The 19069-nt window shown below is 44.5% G+C and overlaps 1 protein-coding gene across 1 annotated transcript in view; it reads right to left on the bottom strand.

Moving 5' to 3' along the window:
* Positions 1-4602, bottom strand: part of PRELID2 (PRELI domain containing 2) — a 72789-nt gene extending 68187 nt beyond the window's left edge. The window contains exon 1 of the mRNA XM_084778215.1: positions 4273-4602. Within this exon, the coding sequence (XP_084634341.1) occupies positions 4273-4347 (75 nt within the window). The 5' untranslated portion in view covers positions 4348-4602. The remainder of the gene's footprint in view (positions 1-4272) is intronic.
* Between the last annotated feature and the right edge of the window lie 14467 nt (positions 4603-19069).

Genomic DNA, 19069 nt, shown 5'->3' with positions numbered 1-19069 from the left:
TAACCACTCTCACATCATCAGGGGAACATTTTGTGACGTAGATGGTGCCTAATACAGAAACAAACTAGTCAACGTGTAGAGAATAAGTGCACATCAATATCACACACACACACACACACACACACACCTGCACACCACACCACAGTTCAGAGGGACCATTCAAAGAGGGGATGGAAAGAGTTAAGGCCCAGAGGTTGAGATGACCAAAAGAAAACAGTGTCTTCTGGACTCTGATCACAGCAGCTATGGCTGCCTACAGGAGTTCCTTTTTGCTAGTATTTTGGTTGAATTTGTTTGGTTTTGGGTTTTCTGTAGCCATATTGGCTGCAAATTCATGACTGTCCAGTTTAGACTCACTGCTGATTGGGCTACAGGCATGAGCCACCACACCAGGGTCCCTCCACAGTTCTTAAACATGCCCGACGTGGTGGCACATGCCTTTAATCCCAGTACATGGGAGGCAGAAGCTGGCGGATTGCTGTGAGTTCGAGGCCAGCCTGGTCTACAAAGTGAGTCCAGAGCAACCAAGGCTACACAGAGAAACCCAGTCTCAAAAAAAAAAAAAACATAGTTCTTAAACATACCAAGCACTTAGCTTTCTTGTAAGAACCGCATCGGATGCTGACTGGATCGGATGCTGACTGGATGTGATTGTATGAGTGAGCCTCACCACACCACAGGACACACTAAGGCCGACCACATGGGCTCAGTCAGGCCACAGGATCACCTGAATTAAAAGCCTGTCACTGGGCAAGGCCACTAAGCTCTGGGGTGATTTGTTGCACGGAAATGACTAGCAAACACTGTGCTGCACCCTCCTCACACATCGAGGCTAAGCTTTATATTAGATGCAGAGGCTCAGTCAGAAGAGCAGACCACAAGAGGCAAATGAACCTAAAGGCTCAGAGCCTTGAGCCACTGTCCTCCCGCAGAGTCTCTTACATAGCCACTGTGTACAGGGCAAAGCACAGCCTCCTACTCAGACATGGGCTGAGACCCTGGCTCTTGTATCTGCTAGCTGGGGGCGCTTGAACACTTACTTAGACTTCTCTGAGCCTCAGTTTCCCCATGATGGGAATCAGTTATGATGACTTCTTAGACTGCTTGGAGGAATATTATTCAGAGCAAATGCCCACATATAAATACACACAGAGAGAGAGAGAGAGAGAGAGAGAGAGAGAGAGAGAGAGAGAGAGAGAGAGAGCACACTTGCCTAGAAAACCCCTACCTATGTTTCAGCAAACCTTTGATAGATGCCATGTTTCTGAGAAAGCCTACCTTAATACCTCCATGTGGGACTGCTGCACACCCCACTAACTACCCTGGATGCTCCTTATGTGAAGCCTGCATCACCCATTGAAATGACCCCAACCCCATCATCATTTGTTACTCCTGGTCTCACTATTTAAGACCCATCACTGGGGGCTGGAGAGGTGGCTCAGAGGTTAAGAGCACTGCCTGCTCTTCCAGAGGACCCGAGTTCAATTCCCAGCAACCACATGGTGGCTCACAACCATTTATAATGTGATATGATGCCTTCTTTTGGCCTGCAAGTGTACACACAGGCAGAGCACTATATACATAATAATAAATAAATAAATCTTAAAAGTAAAATAAAATAAAACCCATTACCTTTACCTGAAGCTGGTATGTGGGAATAAGCAATGAAGAAGAGTGGGTGTGGTACTGCGTGTATGGTTTTTCAGAGGGAGATCTGCCATGGGAGACTTGAAAGGGGAGGACACAATCAGAAGTAACCTCTGACCTTCCAGATGAAGCATAAACAAAGTGTCTTTCCCATTCTAAGAAGGCAGATGTCTCCTTTTCAAGATGATAATCCTTTCCCAAGTGACTGTGGTGCTACAGTTTGCAACTTGAATGCTCCCGCAGGGCTGTGAGTTAATGGCGCAGTCCCAAGGCAGCCCTATTGGGTGTTGGTGGACTCTGGAAGACGTGAAGAATTGTGGGAAGAGCCCCTTAGGCATTGGGTAATGTGTCCTTGAAATGGATTATGGGACTGCAGTCCATCCACCCTTTCCACTTTTCTTCTTGGCCCAGATCTAAGCAGTTTTGCTTCACCATGGACTCCCACCATGAGATGCCAGCCCTCCACAGGCCCAGAGAGGCAGGGCAACCTGGCTGGTTACTTTTTTTTTTTTTTTTTTTTTGTCAAGTTGACGTAAAGTAGCATCACCTGTTAAGATAGAACCTTAACTGAGGAGTTTCACCCATCAGACTGGCCTATGAGCATATCAAAGGGACATTTTCTTGATTAATGACTGGTGTGGGAGTGCCCAGCACACTGCGGGTGGTGCCACCCTTGGGCAGGCTGAGCAAGGAATGGAGAACAAGCCAGTAAAGTTCCTTCATGACCTGTGCTTTAGTTCCTGCCTCCAGGGCCCGGCCTTGAATTTCTGCTTTGGCATTCCTCAGTAATGGACTGTGACTTGGGAGTAGTAAGATAAAATACCCCACATCTGCATGTGCAAGTTGCTTTATTAGTCAATACTTTTTGTTTGTTTGTGGTTTTTTTTTTTTTAAGACAGGGTTTCTCTGTATAGCCTTGACTGTCCTGGACCTGCTTTGTAGACCAGGCTGGCCTTGAACTCACAGCAATCGGCCTGCCTCTGCCTCCCGAGTGCTGGGATTAAAGGCGTGCATTCCCACACCTGGCTTTTTGGTCAGTAGTTTAATCACAGCAACAGAGGAGCAAACTGAGACAGAAATGGGTACCGAACTGTGGGATACTGCTGTGATGACCCTGACCTCGCTGTTTTGGGGGAGAACAGTGGAAGGATTTTGGAGTTTGGGGCTGGATGAGGCAGTGTATTCAGAGCCTCATGAGTTATTTATTACAGGAGATTGGGGGGAAATACAGCTGAGCAAGCCGGGGAAGCAGCGTTCCTCCATGGTCTTAGCTTCCGTTCCTGCCTTGGGCTCCTGCCCTGACTCCATGCTGAAGTAAACCCTTTCCTCCCAAAGCTGCCTTTAACCCATGTTGTATTGCAACAATAGGAAGCAAACTAGAACAGGTAATTACGGGCAGGTGCCCTCATAGCAGTGAGCCAATACGAACATTTTGTCCTTATAAGTTGATTAGCCCAGTTCCTTCCTCACAGTGCAAAGGTGACTAACACCACACAGTGGGGATCCACACTCGAAACTGTCAATGTGAACAAAACGGGAGGTGTGGGGGGGGGGGTATCAGTTGTTCCTTTATGTGCCTCATTCCTGCATTCCTTCATCAGACTTTTGCTTAGGACCTAGGAGATGCAAGTGATAGATGTGCCTCCTGTGATGGCAGGGTCCCAGCTAACCATCTTCACAGCACCTCCTCACCTCAACACCCAGGCTATACAGATTTCATGCTAAAGTGCACCGCCCTAGGGCAGCTGCAACTAGTACAAGTTTTGTCCAACAACTAAAAGCTGAAAGGACTTTAAGACCTATGGGCACAACTCCTCATCTTCCAGACAGTAGATCTCGGAGAGACGACCTCTGTCAGGGTCACCCAGAGAGAGACTTAACTGAACCAGAAACTGATTAGAGTCCAGGGTCCCACTCCCCAGGCTGGGGTGATAACCAGTTCTAAGGACTTTTTTTCACTTTACTGTTAGTTAGCCTGAGGCACAGTCCTAGGAAGAGCCCTCACCATGAGGGCTATGGAATCTCTAACTGCAATAATATAAACAGCAGTATTTCAGAGCCTTTATAACCATCAATCCTGTGATAAACTCTCTTTATTAATTATCTCACTCAAATCCCCACGACAAGCCTGGGAGTGTACACTGTTTTTCTCACGCTACAGATTAGCAAACTAAGATCCAAAGAGGGTGAGCTCCTCAGGGAGCCCCACAGCTATTTAGTAAAAAGGAAAGTCTTGAAAGAGTAGAGTAACGCTGAGCCTACCAAGATCATAGCTTCAAGAGCACGCATTAGCGTTTTAAAAGTGGGTGATGAACTAGAGAGCCGCACTGGACAGTTCACCCAGGGAGGCTACCTGAAGCCCACACACCCTCTGCCTAAGGCAGGCGGCATGTGGACGTGATGTCTTGCACGGCTCCCTCCGCTCATCTCTCGGAGGAGCCTTCGAGGAAAAATCACCTCCATCCCCGCCCAGTACATCCCGAAAGCGCCTGCGCGCTGGAGGGGAACTCGGAGGGTGGATCTGTACCCCTGAGGGTTGGGTCCTGTCACCCACCACGGGATGCAGGCGAGGGCAGTTCAGGCTTTCCGCAGCAGACCCACCACCCAGGTCGGAGGGACCGGTACCTTTCGGAGGAAGCAAGCGACCACCTGCTCGAAGGGATACTGGAACACTTGGCGGACGTCTACGGTGACCCCCATGTCGCACACTCGCCTCCAGGCGCCTTGCCGAGCTCCGGCCACACCCCTCGGCCAAAGGGGCGTTCACTTTCTATCCCTTTTTCAAACTTCTCAAACTTTATTGTCCCCCTCCGAGACAAAGCTATAGGTCACACCCACGTCCCCTTTCAGTTACTTCCTATAAAGTTATCACTGGGGACTCCCCAGACCCGAGAGGGGGAGGAGCAGGTCTCATTCCGTGTCCCCTCCCTGACCACGCCTGCAGATAGCGCCCTGCCTCTGGGCCACTCGGTTACACCCTGCAACTCTGCGTTTTGCAGGCAGAATTTCAAGCCATCACTTCCTGAGGTCACAGAATTATCCTCTGTTGACAGAACCAAATAAATATAAAATGTAATAAATATGTAAGCTACCACTCTGAGACTACGAGTGTGGTGGTGCTACAGGCCTGTCCAACGAAGTCCAGCGAGACAAAGGCCAACAACTGCACACTTCGCTGATCTGGACTGCTGCCTGCGGCATGGGGCCAGCCCTCTGGCAGGCAGGAAACTAACTGCCCTTCTCTCAGAACAATCTAGGAAATAGTCTGCTGGTGTTTCCGACTCTAGAAGTTCCTCACTCAAGGAAAAGGATACAGAAGAAATGTTTTCTTTCCTCCAAAGAGCAGTTGTTACTGAAAGAGGCAAATGTTGCTACATTTATTTACTAAATTATTCACCTGTTTCTGTTCAGGTGTTGTGTGCCAGACACTGCAGACTCAGCAGCAAATGCACCCCTTCCCTGCCGTTGGGTAAAATGAATTGAGGCATGGGATTTGACACCCACTCGATAATATAGGAAAATAAAGTCTTGAGACCTAGGACATGTTGGGGCTAGGTTAAACATGAACATTTCCTGAGATGTTGACCCCCACATTTGCCTGGATCATCCAGAGCTACTCTGGGAGACAAACTATGCTGCCAGAATTTTTCTTTCTTCCTCTCTTTCTTTCTTTCTTTCTTTCATGTGTGTGTGTGTGTGTGTGTGTGTGTGTGTGTGTGTGTGTGTGTTGGTTGCCCACCCCAATATGCACCACCAGCGTTTCTTTTTTTTTTTTTTTTTTTTTTTTTAAGGTCTCAGATAACTTCACTACATTAATGGATTACCTTGAATTTCTGGTTCTTCTGCCTCCACCTCCAAAGAAATTACAGGCTTTGCTTATAGATAGACACCACCATCCTCCTCCGGATCAGGCTCAGGGCTTCTGCCTACCAGGCAAGCTCTCTTGAAACTAAGTTATACACCCTTGGCCTCTTCAAGGATTTTTGTTTGGTTGGTTGGGTTTTTGTTTTGTTTTGTTTGTTTTTCGAGACAGAATTTTTCTGTGTAGCCTTGGCTGTCCTGGACTCACTTTGTAGACCAGTCTGGCCTCAGACTTACAGCGATCCACCTGCCTCTGCCTCCCAAGCATTGAGATTAAAGGTGTGTGCTACCACATCCGGCTCTCAAGGGGCATTTTAATGGTGTCGGGCCAATGCTCTATCAACATACAAAATGTTGATCTACTTACTTTGAAACCCTCCCCTCAACTCAGGCCTCCATCACCTTTTTTCCCAGACTATAATCTTTGTGTGTGTGTGTGTGTGTGTGTGTGTGTGTGTGTGTGTGTGTGTGATTTTTGGAGACATGGTTTCTCTGTGTAGCCTTGGCTGTCCTGGACTCTCTTTGTAGACCAGACTGGCCTTCAACTCACGGACATCTGCCTGCCTCTGACCAGGCCATAATCTGTATGTCATCCTAACTCAACAATAAGAAACATTTCATTGCCATCTGTAGAGGAATTTCAATTCAGAACATGGTCAAAGAGATCACATCCAAAGACCTTCTAGGTCTGTGTGATCCAGCTGGTGTGCAAACATTTAATCCAGGAGATAGATGAAAGCAGATCTCTGAGTTTAAGGCCAGCTTGATACAGAGCAAGTTTCAGGTAAAGAAAAGCTTAGCCTCAGGCATGGTGGTACACACCTTTAATCCCAGCACACAGGAGGCAGAGGCATGCAGATCTCTGAGTTCTAGCCAGTGATGTTCAGGCAGTTCAGTGGAGTCAGTGAGTTGAGGGCAGTGCAGTGGAGTTGAGTTTGTGGCAGTTCAGTTCGTGGAACTCAGAGGCAGTTTTAACAGGAGAGATTCACAGAGCCAGGTTGAAGAGAGGACAAGCTAGACACAGGTGAAGACAGAATGAACCAAAGAATGAGAAGGAGCCAGAAGATTAGAGCAGATTGCCAAAGTTAGTATGAGGCCAAGCAGAGCAATTCAGGGAGAAACGGAGAGGATCCAGATTGACTCAGTCAGCTTGGAGAGGAGTCTGAGCCAGAACAGCTGAGTTGAACCAGCCAGCCAGAGTTCAGAAAGAGTTAGAAAGGGTGAGTTTGGCCAGGCATGGTGGCACACGCCTGTAATCCCAGCACTCGGGAGGCAGAGTCAGGCAGATCGCTGTGAGTCCAGGACAGCCAAGGCTACACAGAGAAACTCTATCTCAAAAAAAAAAGGGGGGGTGAACTTATTCAGCAGTAAGTCTCAGAGGCTGAAAACATTGTAGGCCTAGATTAGATTGTACAGAGGCTAGAAGCTTCCAGGACTAGGCCTAGGTTAGCAGATGGGGGCAACAAGCCTCAGAGATGACAATTACATCAGGAGAATAAAAGTTACTCTAACACCTGTCCTTGTGGGTGAATTCTCCAAACTTAGTTTAGGGACAGTCTGTCCACCTGGAATCCAAATTCAGGGTGGACAGACAAATACTTAACAAACCCCCACCTTTATAAAGCAAATACAACAGAGCTCTTTGTTGTCTACGTTGCCAGTTCTTGTCGTGAGAATTCTAGTGTGCTTAAAGCTCATCTCACTCCAGAGTTGGGAAAAGACCACAGGGCCAGCAGCATACCTCCATCATCCACATGGGGCTAGTCACAACCAACCCCAATATAGAGAGTGGACAAAATGGCATCATTAAGAAATGATGGGTCTTAAATATGTACTACCTTTTAGAATATAATTTATTTTCAGGGGCAGGATTCTGTTGTTTTATTCTGGTTTTTTGTTTTGTTTTGTTTTGTTTTGTTTTGTTTTTTGAGACAGGGTTTCTCTGTGTTACAGCTCTGGCTGTCCTAGATTTGATTTGTAGACAAGGCTAGCCTTGAACTCACAGAGATCCTCCTGCCTCTGCTCTGGATTAAAGGTGTGTGCCACCACTCCAGGCTGAATTTAATTTCCTAATTGTAACTGTGTAATGCTTGCTGTTTAGTGATGGCTGTGTTTTCATCCAGCCCCAGCACATCACTGCAAGCTCCTGCCTTCTTTCCTACTTGAGGGCATCTCTATAGCAATGGCCCTCCTCTTTCCTGCATCATCTGCATCCACACTTATCAGATCATTACAGGCAGCTCACAAGAACACTGTGATTTCTTCCACCCTACAAACCAAGCAACAATAACAAAAATCACTGTTAACCCCTGTATCCAATTTTACTCCTCGGTAGAGAGACCTACGGTAACCTAAACCATTCTCATAACTTTGTCCTCCACCATTCCACTCAAACAACACTTGTCACATTCCCAGTGACAAAATTGCTAAGTTCCACAATTAGTTCTTTGTGGTCCATGTTTTAATCCAAAACAATTCATTTACATTCCAGTTGAATAGCTTGTGTAACAAAATTATGATAATTATTTTTCTTCTTCATTGTATATACTCATTATGCATAGTATTGTATTACCTGCAGCCATTTTCTTTTTTTGTTTGTTTTATTTATTGTTGTTTAGTTTTTTGTTTTGTTTTGTTTTGTTATGTTGTTGTTTTTGAGACAGGATTTGTCTGTGTAGCTTTGGCTGTCCTGAACTCACTTCGTAGACCAGGCTGGCCTCAAAATCACAGCAATCCACCTGCCTCTGCCTCCCTGAGTGCTAGGATTAAAGGCGTGTGCCACCACACCTGGCTATATAATATCTAGGAAACACATGAGAGAAAACACATGAATCTTTCTAATACAGGCTTAATTCACTTCCACCGTTATCTCCTATTGCATCATTTCCCTACAAACAATGTAACTGCATTCTTCACTGTGGCTAGATAAAATCCCATTGTCTACATATACCACATTCTCCTTATCTGTTCCTCTGACACCTAGATCAGTTCCATAACTTAGTTATTGTGGAAGCCCTGCAATAGACAATGAGCTGCAAATATCTTTGTCATATTAACTTGAAATCTTTGGGTAAATTCCCTGGAATGGTAGACTTCTTTTTAGTTTTTGAGGACCCTCAATATTGATTTCCATGGTGGCAAGAATGGTATGCCCATGCGTGCACACGCGTGCGCGCGGGCACACACACACACACACACACACACACAGCAACAATGGTTAATTTGTAATCCCTGTGTTACATAACTTTTCATTCATGGGGCACATGAGCAAACAACTGTTTGCTTAATGTAGGGCACCAACCAAAGACCTAATGCCAGAGTCAATAAACAGTTCCACCAAACCACCCTGGTGAACTGATTGGTTTATTGCCATCATTCGTTGGAGCATGAATAATGACTCAAAGGTAGCTGTGTCACCAAAAAGCCCATCTATAAGTGGTGACAACTCACAGAAGCACCGTCCCTGAAACTCTTTACTCAAGTAGCAGGCAGTTCCACCAAAGAGTCTTTTTTCCCCAAAAAGAATTGCTTGCCATCTATACAACCTAGAGACAGATACTGTGACATTCATCAATGTTCTACACACTGTTTCCTGAGTCCCATGACCCTCCCTCTAAAAAGGAATGCTTCAATTTAGAGGAACTAGTTACAGAAGCCCCACTTTACTAAACCTATAAGCATCATTTCTTTAAATTGCTGAGTGGGGAGTGGGTCAGGTCCCGTATCTCCTACTAGTGATGACGGAACTCCACGACATCACCAGCACTTCCTTACAGAGGAGTAAAAACCTCTCCTAGCATGCCTATAATTCCAGAACTTTGGAAGTCAAAGCTCAAGAGCAGTGCTCAAGACCAGCCTAGACTATATAATATTGTGTCCAAAAAAACCAAACAAACAAAAATATATTTCCCTGGAAGCTGACACAGACTCACAAAGCAGAAAGTATTTGCTTGCTGGAATGTATTGTATTGTTGAGAACTGTATCCCCCAAAGCTGGTCGGCTTGGCCATGATGAGCAATTTAACTGAGGGAAAGTTAAAGACCTCACTAGGAGGCCCAGAGCCTGACCTTGCCTCTTCCCTACGGGGCTGGGAACGGCTTCCTGTTTAGCTCCCTTATCAGCAAATATTTGGACCCAGTGAAGAAGTGGTTACCTCTGTCCTCTACTCTGAGCTTTCCATGAACAAAATACTGAGCTCTCAACACAACCAGACAGACCTTTCCCTTACATCCCAATGTCTTCTGTTCCGGTCTCACTTAGTATCCCAAAAGGATCACTTTTAACCCACTCTCTGCTCTGTAGACTCAGTGGACTTTGACGCTGGCCGTGTGTGTTCCCCTAGGCTCATTCAGTTCTTCTTGCCCACCACTACTGAACATGAAATCCCTGTGTGCCTCATCCATTGCTGCCTTCCCTGACCCACAGACAGGAGCATATGAGCTTCTGGATCATGCTGGCGTGGGTTGAGTTCCCTTCCTGTGATTCTCTCCTTTTTATGCTAGTATGTTTGTGTGTCTTTTTCTTCTTTTTTTTTTTTTTTTCCTTTTTAATCCTTTTCGTATGAGTTCACTTTGAGAAATCTTCAAAGGATAGAGGGAAAAGTTCTCTTAGCCCTTATAATACTCATGGCTACTCTGGGGGCCTTGGGTCCCCACTCTACTCTGAGCTGTCAGTTTCTTCCAGAATGAGTCCTTAGGCAGTTGTTAACCAACCTCTGATTAAGTGACCACAAAAAGCCAAGAGTGTGTCCTAAGAGGTTAAAGGGCCCTGCTTTTGTTGGCACTTTGTGAGATTGGTTGGCTGAATGGCTGGTCTAAAATCAAATGCCACCTGCCCATTTCAAGGTCATCAAAACAGTCTAAAGGTAGAAAAGCATGCCAAGCTAAACAGCATAAGGCCTCTGGTCATGTGACTTAGAGTTACTGCCGGTCTGTACACTAGAAATCTTCATTTCTGAGTTTGTGTTCCAAGGAAAAATAAAGGACTATGAAACCAATTTATGTCTTAACTTATTTAAAAACTTAGTCAAACATGTGAGCCTATAAGGCTACTTTCATTTAAACCACCACACTGGTCAACCTTGTGTGGTCTTTGTAACATCAAAGAGTCTTTTTGTTTGTTTGTTTGTTTTGTTGTTGTTGTTTTGTTTTTCAAGACAGGGTTTCTCTTTGTAGCCTTGGCTGACCTGGAATCACTTTTGTACACCAGGCTGGCTTTGAACTCACAGCTATCTGCCTGCCTCTGCCTCCGGAGTACTTGGATTAAAGGTGTGTGCCATCACAGCGGGCTACCAAAGAGCTTGTTTGTGTGATACCAACCTCACTTTCTCTCTCTTCTCTCTGGTTAATATTTCCCAGTTTTTAAGTTAGATCCTAGGAAGAATGTTTAAGATAATTACATTTGGGTTTAAACCAGACAGATAAGTGAATTCCAGAGTGTCCATCATGGGGGAGAGAAACAAGAGAAAGTTAGGAAGTCTCTAATTCTTGAAAAGATTACCTAGTCCTAGAAAGTTTCTAAGATCTTCTAACTTCTTTTTTTCCCAATGCTAGGGATTAGACACCGGGCCTTAAGTGTGTAAGGCTACTACTTCTGAGATACACCTTCTGCCCATCTCATTTTTTTAATACAAAAATACTCAGAAGTTGGGTGTTGTGGTGCACACCTCTAACACTAGCAAATATAAAAGCTGAGATGCAGCCAGGGGGTGGTGGCACATGCCTTTAGTCCCAGCACTTGTGAGGCAGATGTAGGTGAATCTCTGTGAGTTTGAGGACAGCTTGGTCTTCACAGTGAGTCCAGGACAGCCAGAGCTACACAGAGACCCTGTCCGGAAAAACCAAAGTGGGGGGAAAAGTTGAGATGGGAAGATGGCAAAGTAACTTGAATTATACCATAAGACTTGTCTCGATAGATAGATAGATAGATAGATAGATGATAGATAAATTCATAGCATGCCACAGCATCACATTTTGGAGTATATTTCTCTAACCCTCAACAATGTACATCCTATTCTAGCAAAGTCATGCTGACTGCTTTCTGTGTGGAGAGGTAAAAGAGATCACTCGAGAAGACCATTGCTGCATCTCAGAAAAGAGACAATGGTACCTGGGACCACCGTGATAGAGTATAGAGGTGAGCAATGTTGGGATTCTAGCTCTATTGTGAGTGTAGAGATTGATCAATGGGCGAAAAGTGAATGGTAGAATAAAAAAGAGGAGGCAGATGCTGGGTGGTGGCGGCACAGCACTTGAGAGACAGAGGCAAATGGATCAATGTGAGTTTGAGGCCGCCTGGTCTATAAAGTCCAGGACAGCCAAGGCTACACAGAGAAACCCTGTCTCAGGAGAGAGAGGAGAGAGAGAGAGAGAGAGAGAGAGAGAGAGAGAGAGAGAGAGAGAGAGAGAGGGAGGGAGGGAGGGAGGAGGTGAAGGTCTTCCTAGCCATCACCTGGAAAAAGATCACCCATGTATATAGTAGGAATCACGCTGTATCAATGTTCTGGGGCTGCTATAACTAAGTATCACAAACTAACTGGCATGACCAGGAGAAATGTGTTATCTTGTACTTCTGGCATCCAGGAGTTAGAAATCGAAGTGTTCCCCAGGCTCCCAGAAGCATCACACAGTCACTTCCAACGGATGGTGTTCTTCCATGGCTTCACATGTCTTCTCTCTGGTCATCTGCTTTTATGTCTGAATCTTCATAAGGATGTCAATTCAATTAAATTAAGACTAACCTAGGTCTTCTTATACAACAAGCAGAAGGCTCTTGGTTCAATCCTTAGGACCACAAAGTGGGGGAGGATTAGCTAATGACTTTAGTGATTTCAACTGTTACAGACTGCACTGTATTATGACACAATCCTAAAAGGCTTGAAGTCCTAACCCTTCTATGGCTTCATTTATCCACCTTTTCATTTATTTAGAGTACTGGGGCTTGAATCCACAATCTCACACAGACTATGTACACACACTACCACTGAGTTACATTCCTAGAGATGTAACTATGCTTTGATATGAGGCTTTTGAGAGATGTTTAAGGAGGCTGGAGAGATGGTTCAGTGGTCAAGAGCACAGTCTGATCTCCCCTGGATGGGGAAGCCTGGGGGCACTCAGGGGGAAGGATAGCAGGCTACCAAGAAGAGACTTGATACCCTATGAGCATATACAGACTGAGGTCCCCCTCAGCCACAGTCATAGGGGAGGGGAATAGGGTGAAAACGGGAGAGAGGGAGAAATGGGAGGATACAAGGGATGGGTTAACAATCTAGATGTAATATGAATGAATTAAAAAATTAAAATAAATTAAAAAAAAACAAAACATGGCCTGCTCCTCAAGAGGTCTGGAGTTCAATTCCCAGCAACCACATAGTAGCTCACAATCATCCAGGATCTGAAGCCCTCTTCCGGCACGCAGGCATATCTGCAGATAGAGCACTTATTTGCATAAAACAAATAAAATATTTTAAAATATGTTTAAACTAAAATAATGTTATAGCATTGAGCCCTAATACAATATGACTATGGCATTACAAGAGGAAGAAACATGCTGAGGGAAGGCCTTTGTGAGGACAGAGGGAGAAGGTAGGTCATCTAGAAACCACAGAGAAATCAATCCACTGACAGCTCCATCTCAGACTCACAGCCTCCGGAGCAGGGAGAAACACATTTCTTTTGTTTAACTTGACCCCTCTCTACTTTGTTATGAATCCTGGTAAACCTGGTAACCTGAACTTACCCATCTGCTGAGACTTTCCTTCCAGATGAGATCAAATTCAGAGGTACTGGAATTGCTATGTCGGTTGTTTGTTTGTTTTTGATTTTTCGAGACAGGATTTCTCTGTGTACCATTGGCTGTCCTGGACTTGCTTTATAGACCAGGGTGGCCTTGAACTCACAATGATCCGCCTTCCTCTGCCTCCCAAGTGCTGGGATTAAAGGCGTGTGCCACCATATCTGGCTATGGAATTCCTATGTCAACTCCTTCTTCTTCTTCTTCTTCTTCTTCTTCTTCTTCTTCTTCTTCTTCTTCTTCTTCTCCTCCTCCTCCTCCTCCTCCTCCTCCCCCTCCTCCTCCTCCTCCTCCTCCTCCTTCTCCTCCTCCTCCTCCTCTCCTCCTCCTTCTTCTTCTTCCTTTTTTTTTTTTTTGGTTTTTCAAGACAGGGTTTCTCTGTATAACAGCTCTAGCTGTCCTGGAACTCGCTCTGTAGTCCATGCTGGCCTCAAACTCACGGAGATCCACCTGCCTCTGCCTTCCATATGCTGGGATTAAAGGCCTGCACCACCACTGCCCACCATGTCAACCCATTCTTAAAAGAACACATGTTAACCTCTAATGCCAGGCATGGACAAGCAGTGATGAAAGACAGAAGAGATCCTGGTGGCATTGGATTCTATCTCTGGTCCCTGGTATATTTGTTTGTTTGTTTGTTTGGTGGTTTGGTTTGGTTTATGTGGGTTTTTTGTTGTTTTTTTTTTTTTTGTTTTTTTGTTTTTGTTTTTTTTTATAGTTTCACCTTGGACTTTCTGAGCTTCAACAAGATCCTTCCATTAAATCTTTCCTTTAGTACTTCATTTGAGAGCTACAACTTCTACCTAGTAAAACATGAAAGGGGAGGATAATTTGCCACAAGTTTATGTACTAGAAGAAAGCAGACGCTATACTGTCCAGTCCATTTTCCGTCCCCAGATCAGCCCATCTCCTGAGACCTTGGAAAGCCATGCTGCCATTCACATTTACCTTGCTTTCACCTTGATTGGTGACAAATCCAAAAATAAATGTGTTCATTTTGTTTGGTAAAATTGCATCCTCAAAAGGCCAACCATTTCACACCATTAGTGGCATGCATTTTTAAAAGCCTCTATTTAAAAACAAAAACAAAAACAAAAAACAACTTCTTGTCCAAGAAGACGGATTTTTAAAAGACTGACCTCATACCAGATGGAAAGTGAGAAATTACTGAAGGGCATCTGCAGTCAGACAACAGAAAATAATAATGACTGAAGTCCAAAGGCAAAAAGGCAGAGGCTGGGAGAGGAATCAGTGGGTAAAGTCCTAGCTGGGTAAGCAGGCGGACCTCAGTCTGCATGCCCAGAACACGTGCAAAGGCAGGGACAGTATCACTCCTCTGTCATCCCAGCATTCCTTGGCAAGATGGGGAGCAAAGACAGGAGAGCCCCCAGAAGCTTGAGGGCCAGCTGTCCCAGTGTGCAAAGCACAGTGCCAAACAACAGAGACCCTGGGGGTAGAAGGTGAGAGCTTACACCTGAGGTTGTCCCTTAACCTCCATCCGACCTCTATGGTATATATATCCGTGCTCACACACACACATGCATGCATGTTTGCACGAGGAGGGGGTGAAGGAGAGAGAGGGAGAGAAAGATGTAGAGACAAAGAGAGAACTTCAAATGAAACCATGCTTGCCCAGCCTACAGGAAGCCCACAGTTTGGACAGGAATTTAAAACAAAAGGAAACAAAACAAAAACAAAAACAAGCAACAACAACAACAAAGGCAACCAAGTGTCATGAGACACAGGAACGATGTATTAAGCTTTGTGTGATCATTCTTGATTCTGGAGATTGATCCAGGAGCCTCAAACATGCTAAGCCCATGGCTTAGTATGAGTCGCCCCCTCCCAATAGCACAGACCCTAAATGTGAGTAAACTCAAAAGGTCTTTTTTGGGTGCTGGCAAAATGGCTCAGCAGTTAAAAACACTTACCACATAAATGTGTGACATGAAGTCTATCCCCAGAGCCCACTTCAATGTGGAAGTGACTTTACAAAGTTGTCATGTGACCTCCACATTTGCATATGACATATTCATGCCCACATACACATCATGCACATGCATATACACACAAATTAATAATAACAGTAGTAGTAGTAGTAGTAGTAGTAGTAGTAGTAGTAGTAGTAGTAGTAGTAGTAGTAATAATAATAATAATACTAATAATAATAATAATAATAATAATGGTTTTTAAAATAAGTCCTTTCTTCTCCTGTGTGTGCATATTTTTAAGTATTGGATATCAAAACTTAAAACAACATGCATACAAGACAGGCACTCTACTGTTGATCTGTACTCCTAGGTCCCCACTTATTTTTCAAGGGTGGTAGGACATGATAAACAAAAAAGGCATGAAGGGTGGTATGGTTGGTAGAAGAGGGAGAATAGAACCATGAGGAACCCCAGAGCAAAGGAAGGGTGAGTTGAGCTATTTTACAACAGCAGCTTTAGCTAACCATGGCTTTTTCCCTCAGAGGACTGGTTGGTGAGACTGACTGAAATGATAATATTGGTCTTAGCCAATAAAGTACCTATTCCCCGAGAATGGTGTAATGTGTCTGTTCCCAAGCCTAGGTACTGCCCAAAGGTCTCACATATACAGTCCATTCGGCAACAGTCTGAAGAGATACGTGTTTATCTTTAGCTTGGTTTCCATGGCAACAGATTTCCAGATGAGGATTTGCATACAGGGGTATTAAGAGGTGCTTTGGGAAGATAAACCTGGAGGAAGTATGGAACGCAGGATGGGGCAGAGGGTCAATCTGGTCCCAGATTTGGTTCCATTTGAGATCACACCAATTCTGCAGGAAACTCTACTGACAAGACAACTAAACAAACAAGTCCCCTGCAGCAGAACACAAGCCCAAGAAAGTTGTGAGGAGGTGAGTGTGCAGGCCAAAAAGGGAGGTGTGAGCAGGGTACTGCTGCATCATCAATGTGACCATTCATGGAATAGGATGAAGAGGTAATACCAAACACGCAGAGTGTGGGAGTTAAAGGATGAGTCCCAAAGATGCAGCAGATTTCTCTGCCCCATACACGCCTGTGTCTCCCGTTCATCTGACCAGAGGTGACAGACCTGCTGTCTTTAATTCTGATTCATCCCATTGAGCTGCACAAAATAACATTCTAGTGATCATGTCAGAATCTCATGAGAAGACCAAGTAAACAACTGTCACATTCTCTGAACCCCCAAGATACGAATTAACCCATCAGCAGCTGCTTCCCTAACCTCAGAGCTATAATAGAGAGGATGACTAAATGGCAAGGTTTCTAGGCATAAATCTCAAGGTTGATTCATCTAGCATAACATATGATGCCAAACAAACTTAAAGTGCCCCAAGATCTTCAGATGAATGACAAGTGTCACAGCTAGTGATTAATCAAGGAGGGGTCTCCAGGGAAAAGGGCCAATCTATAACTCAGTGGGTGGAATTGCCAAGAGAGGGAAATCAAAGAAGAAAAAAAAGCCATAATTCTAGCTCCTGGATCAAGCACTTCTGGGATTTGGAGACTGGTATAAGTGAATAAATAACTCTTGGCCCATCCTTACAGCACATTCTTTACTGGTATTGGTTAAGTGTTTCCTGTGCACCTGACAAAGAATATATTACAGAATAAAGAAAAGGCAAGTATAGCTCCTCATTCGAAGAGTAGACTGTAAATTGTCTGTCATCTATCAGGATTTGTCGCGCCTTTCCACTTGCAAATAGAATCCTGTTCTTCTTCAGACTCTTGCCTCAATGCCAGTAAGTACCATTTCCCAAAACAGAAAGAGAAAGGAGGGTGCCCAGGCTTCAGGGCTGGTCCTGATGGGCTTAAGGATCACCTCCACTGCCAGAAGAGAAACACAGAAGGTGGGCCAGTATGGACCAATGAGACATCAAGAAAGGTTTGTAGAGCTTCTGGATTAGCCCTGCCTGCCCTGGATACAAACAAGGATGTGACCCCAACCAAGGCTAGTGAACAGCCCATCAGTAGGCAGCCTCCATTTAATACCTTTTGAGTTTGTTTTACAAGCACGGGGATAAATACACTGTCAAGATCATCAACAACCCAGAAAGAGGACATTTTTATTTTTGGCCTCTGTTTTCAGAGGCTTTCAAGCATGCTTAATTGGCTCCATGGCCTTTGGGCCTCTGGCAAGGTACATCACTGTGAGGAAGCTGCTTGCCTCGAGGGATCCAGGGTGCAAAGAGAGGGAGAATGGAACTCTAACTAAGCTCCTATTAGGGAGGCTCTAATTTTATTCTACAAGACTCTCTCTCCTGAAAGTCCCACCATCTGCCAATGGTGCCACTGGCTGGCAGCTAAGCCTATACTTAACACATGGCTTTTGGGAAACACCTAAAATCCAAACCATCACTTTAAGTGTGGTGTTAACAATTTAGAGGATGCTATGATTTTAGGGAGCACTGTTTTAGTAAGCCCTGGACCAACTATCAGTCATTTCCATAACAGTATACTAACAAACACGCTTTTTAATTAAGCCACTGTGCACTTGAGGCTGTGACTTGTAGATTCAAAACAAAACAAAACAAAACAAAATTCCCAGCGCTGGAGATATGGCTCAGTGGTAATCTCAGGCATCGCTCCTGCTCCCAGCACTCAGCCAGGAGGTTCATGTGCCTGGAATCCCAGCTCCAGGTGATCTAATGCCATCTTCTGGCCCCCATGGGCACCTGCACTCACATATACTTATGTGCTCAAACACGAACACTTAAAAATAAAAACTTAAAAAATATCCCCAACTAGAAAAATATTAACAGTCTAGATTGCTTTTCCTACCCTCAAACTATGCATAGAATTGAAACTGTTTGAATTTCTGGGAAATGCAACTATGTCTAATAATTGTGTTTAGAACATGCAAAGAACATTGTTAAATCATCGTGCAATACAGATGAGACAAAGTGTAAACCAACGCTCTGGCAACAGAGTTGCTAGTCAGCAAAGCACATTACAATTCCCTAACAATGATGGCTAGCATTTATTGTGTACTGAACCCATGTGCCAGTCACTCTTTGTGTAGTTGATTCGAGTGCCTGGCATATATTTATTTAACAGTCACAGTCAGGCACTGTTAGTATCTAGTTCTACACTCAGAAAGATGAGGAGAAATTCTGTTATTCAGATGTATATTTTTTTAAACCTCACTTAAAATGAAAATCCTCAATAGCCAAGTAAGTGATAAGTAATACATCTAAAATCTTAGCCAGATGTGAAAGTAAATACCTGTACTCCCAACACTCACCAAGGCAGGGTGCTCATGAGTTCCAGCCTAGCCTAGAATACCTAATGTTAATGAAATCAGAACAGTAATGAAACAACAATGCCACCAGTACAGAACTCTTAGTTTGAAAATAATGGCAAAAACATGAATTATCTACACGACAAAAGATTGGGGATCATTACACCGAAGAGGATAATGTAGTAGAAAGTATGTCTTTGCTCCATTCAGTAGTTTCACGAGAGAGGGGGGGGGAGAGAGAGAGAGAGAGAGAGAGAGAGAGAGAGAGAGAGAGAGAGAGAGAGAGAGAGAATAAAGGTTTCAATTTAAGGAAAAGGTTTGGAAGTTGATAAAACTTACATAACACAGGAAGAGTAAAGAATGGCAACATGGTCGGTTAAACTGGAAATATCAGTGGGAAGTAATAACCTTTAATGTCTTTTCTCAGCTCTGAGTGACCCAGCAGCAACATCAATAGCTCCTGCTCCCGTGTTCTAGCACACTCTCAGAGCCCAGCACAAGGCCTTTCACATGATTTTC

Source organism: Acomys minous (assembly GCF_964271855.1).
Source record: "Acomys minous genome assembly, chromosome: 4".
Taxonomy (NCBI): Eukaryota; Metazoa; Chordata; class Mammalia; order Rodentia; family Muridae; genus Acomys; species Acomys minous.
Note: the sequence above shows the minus strand (reverse complement) of the source record. Positions and strands in the feature narration are given on the sequence as shown.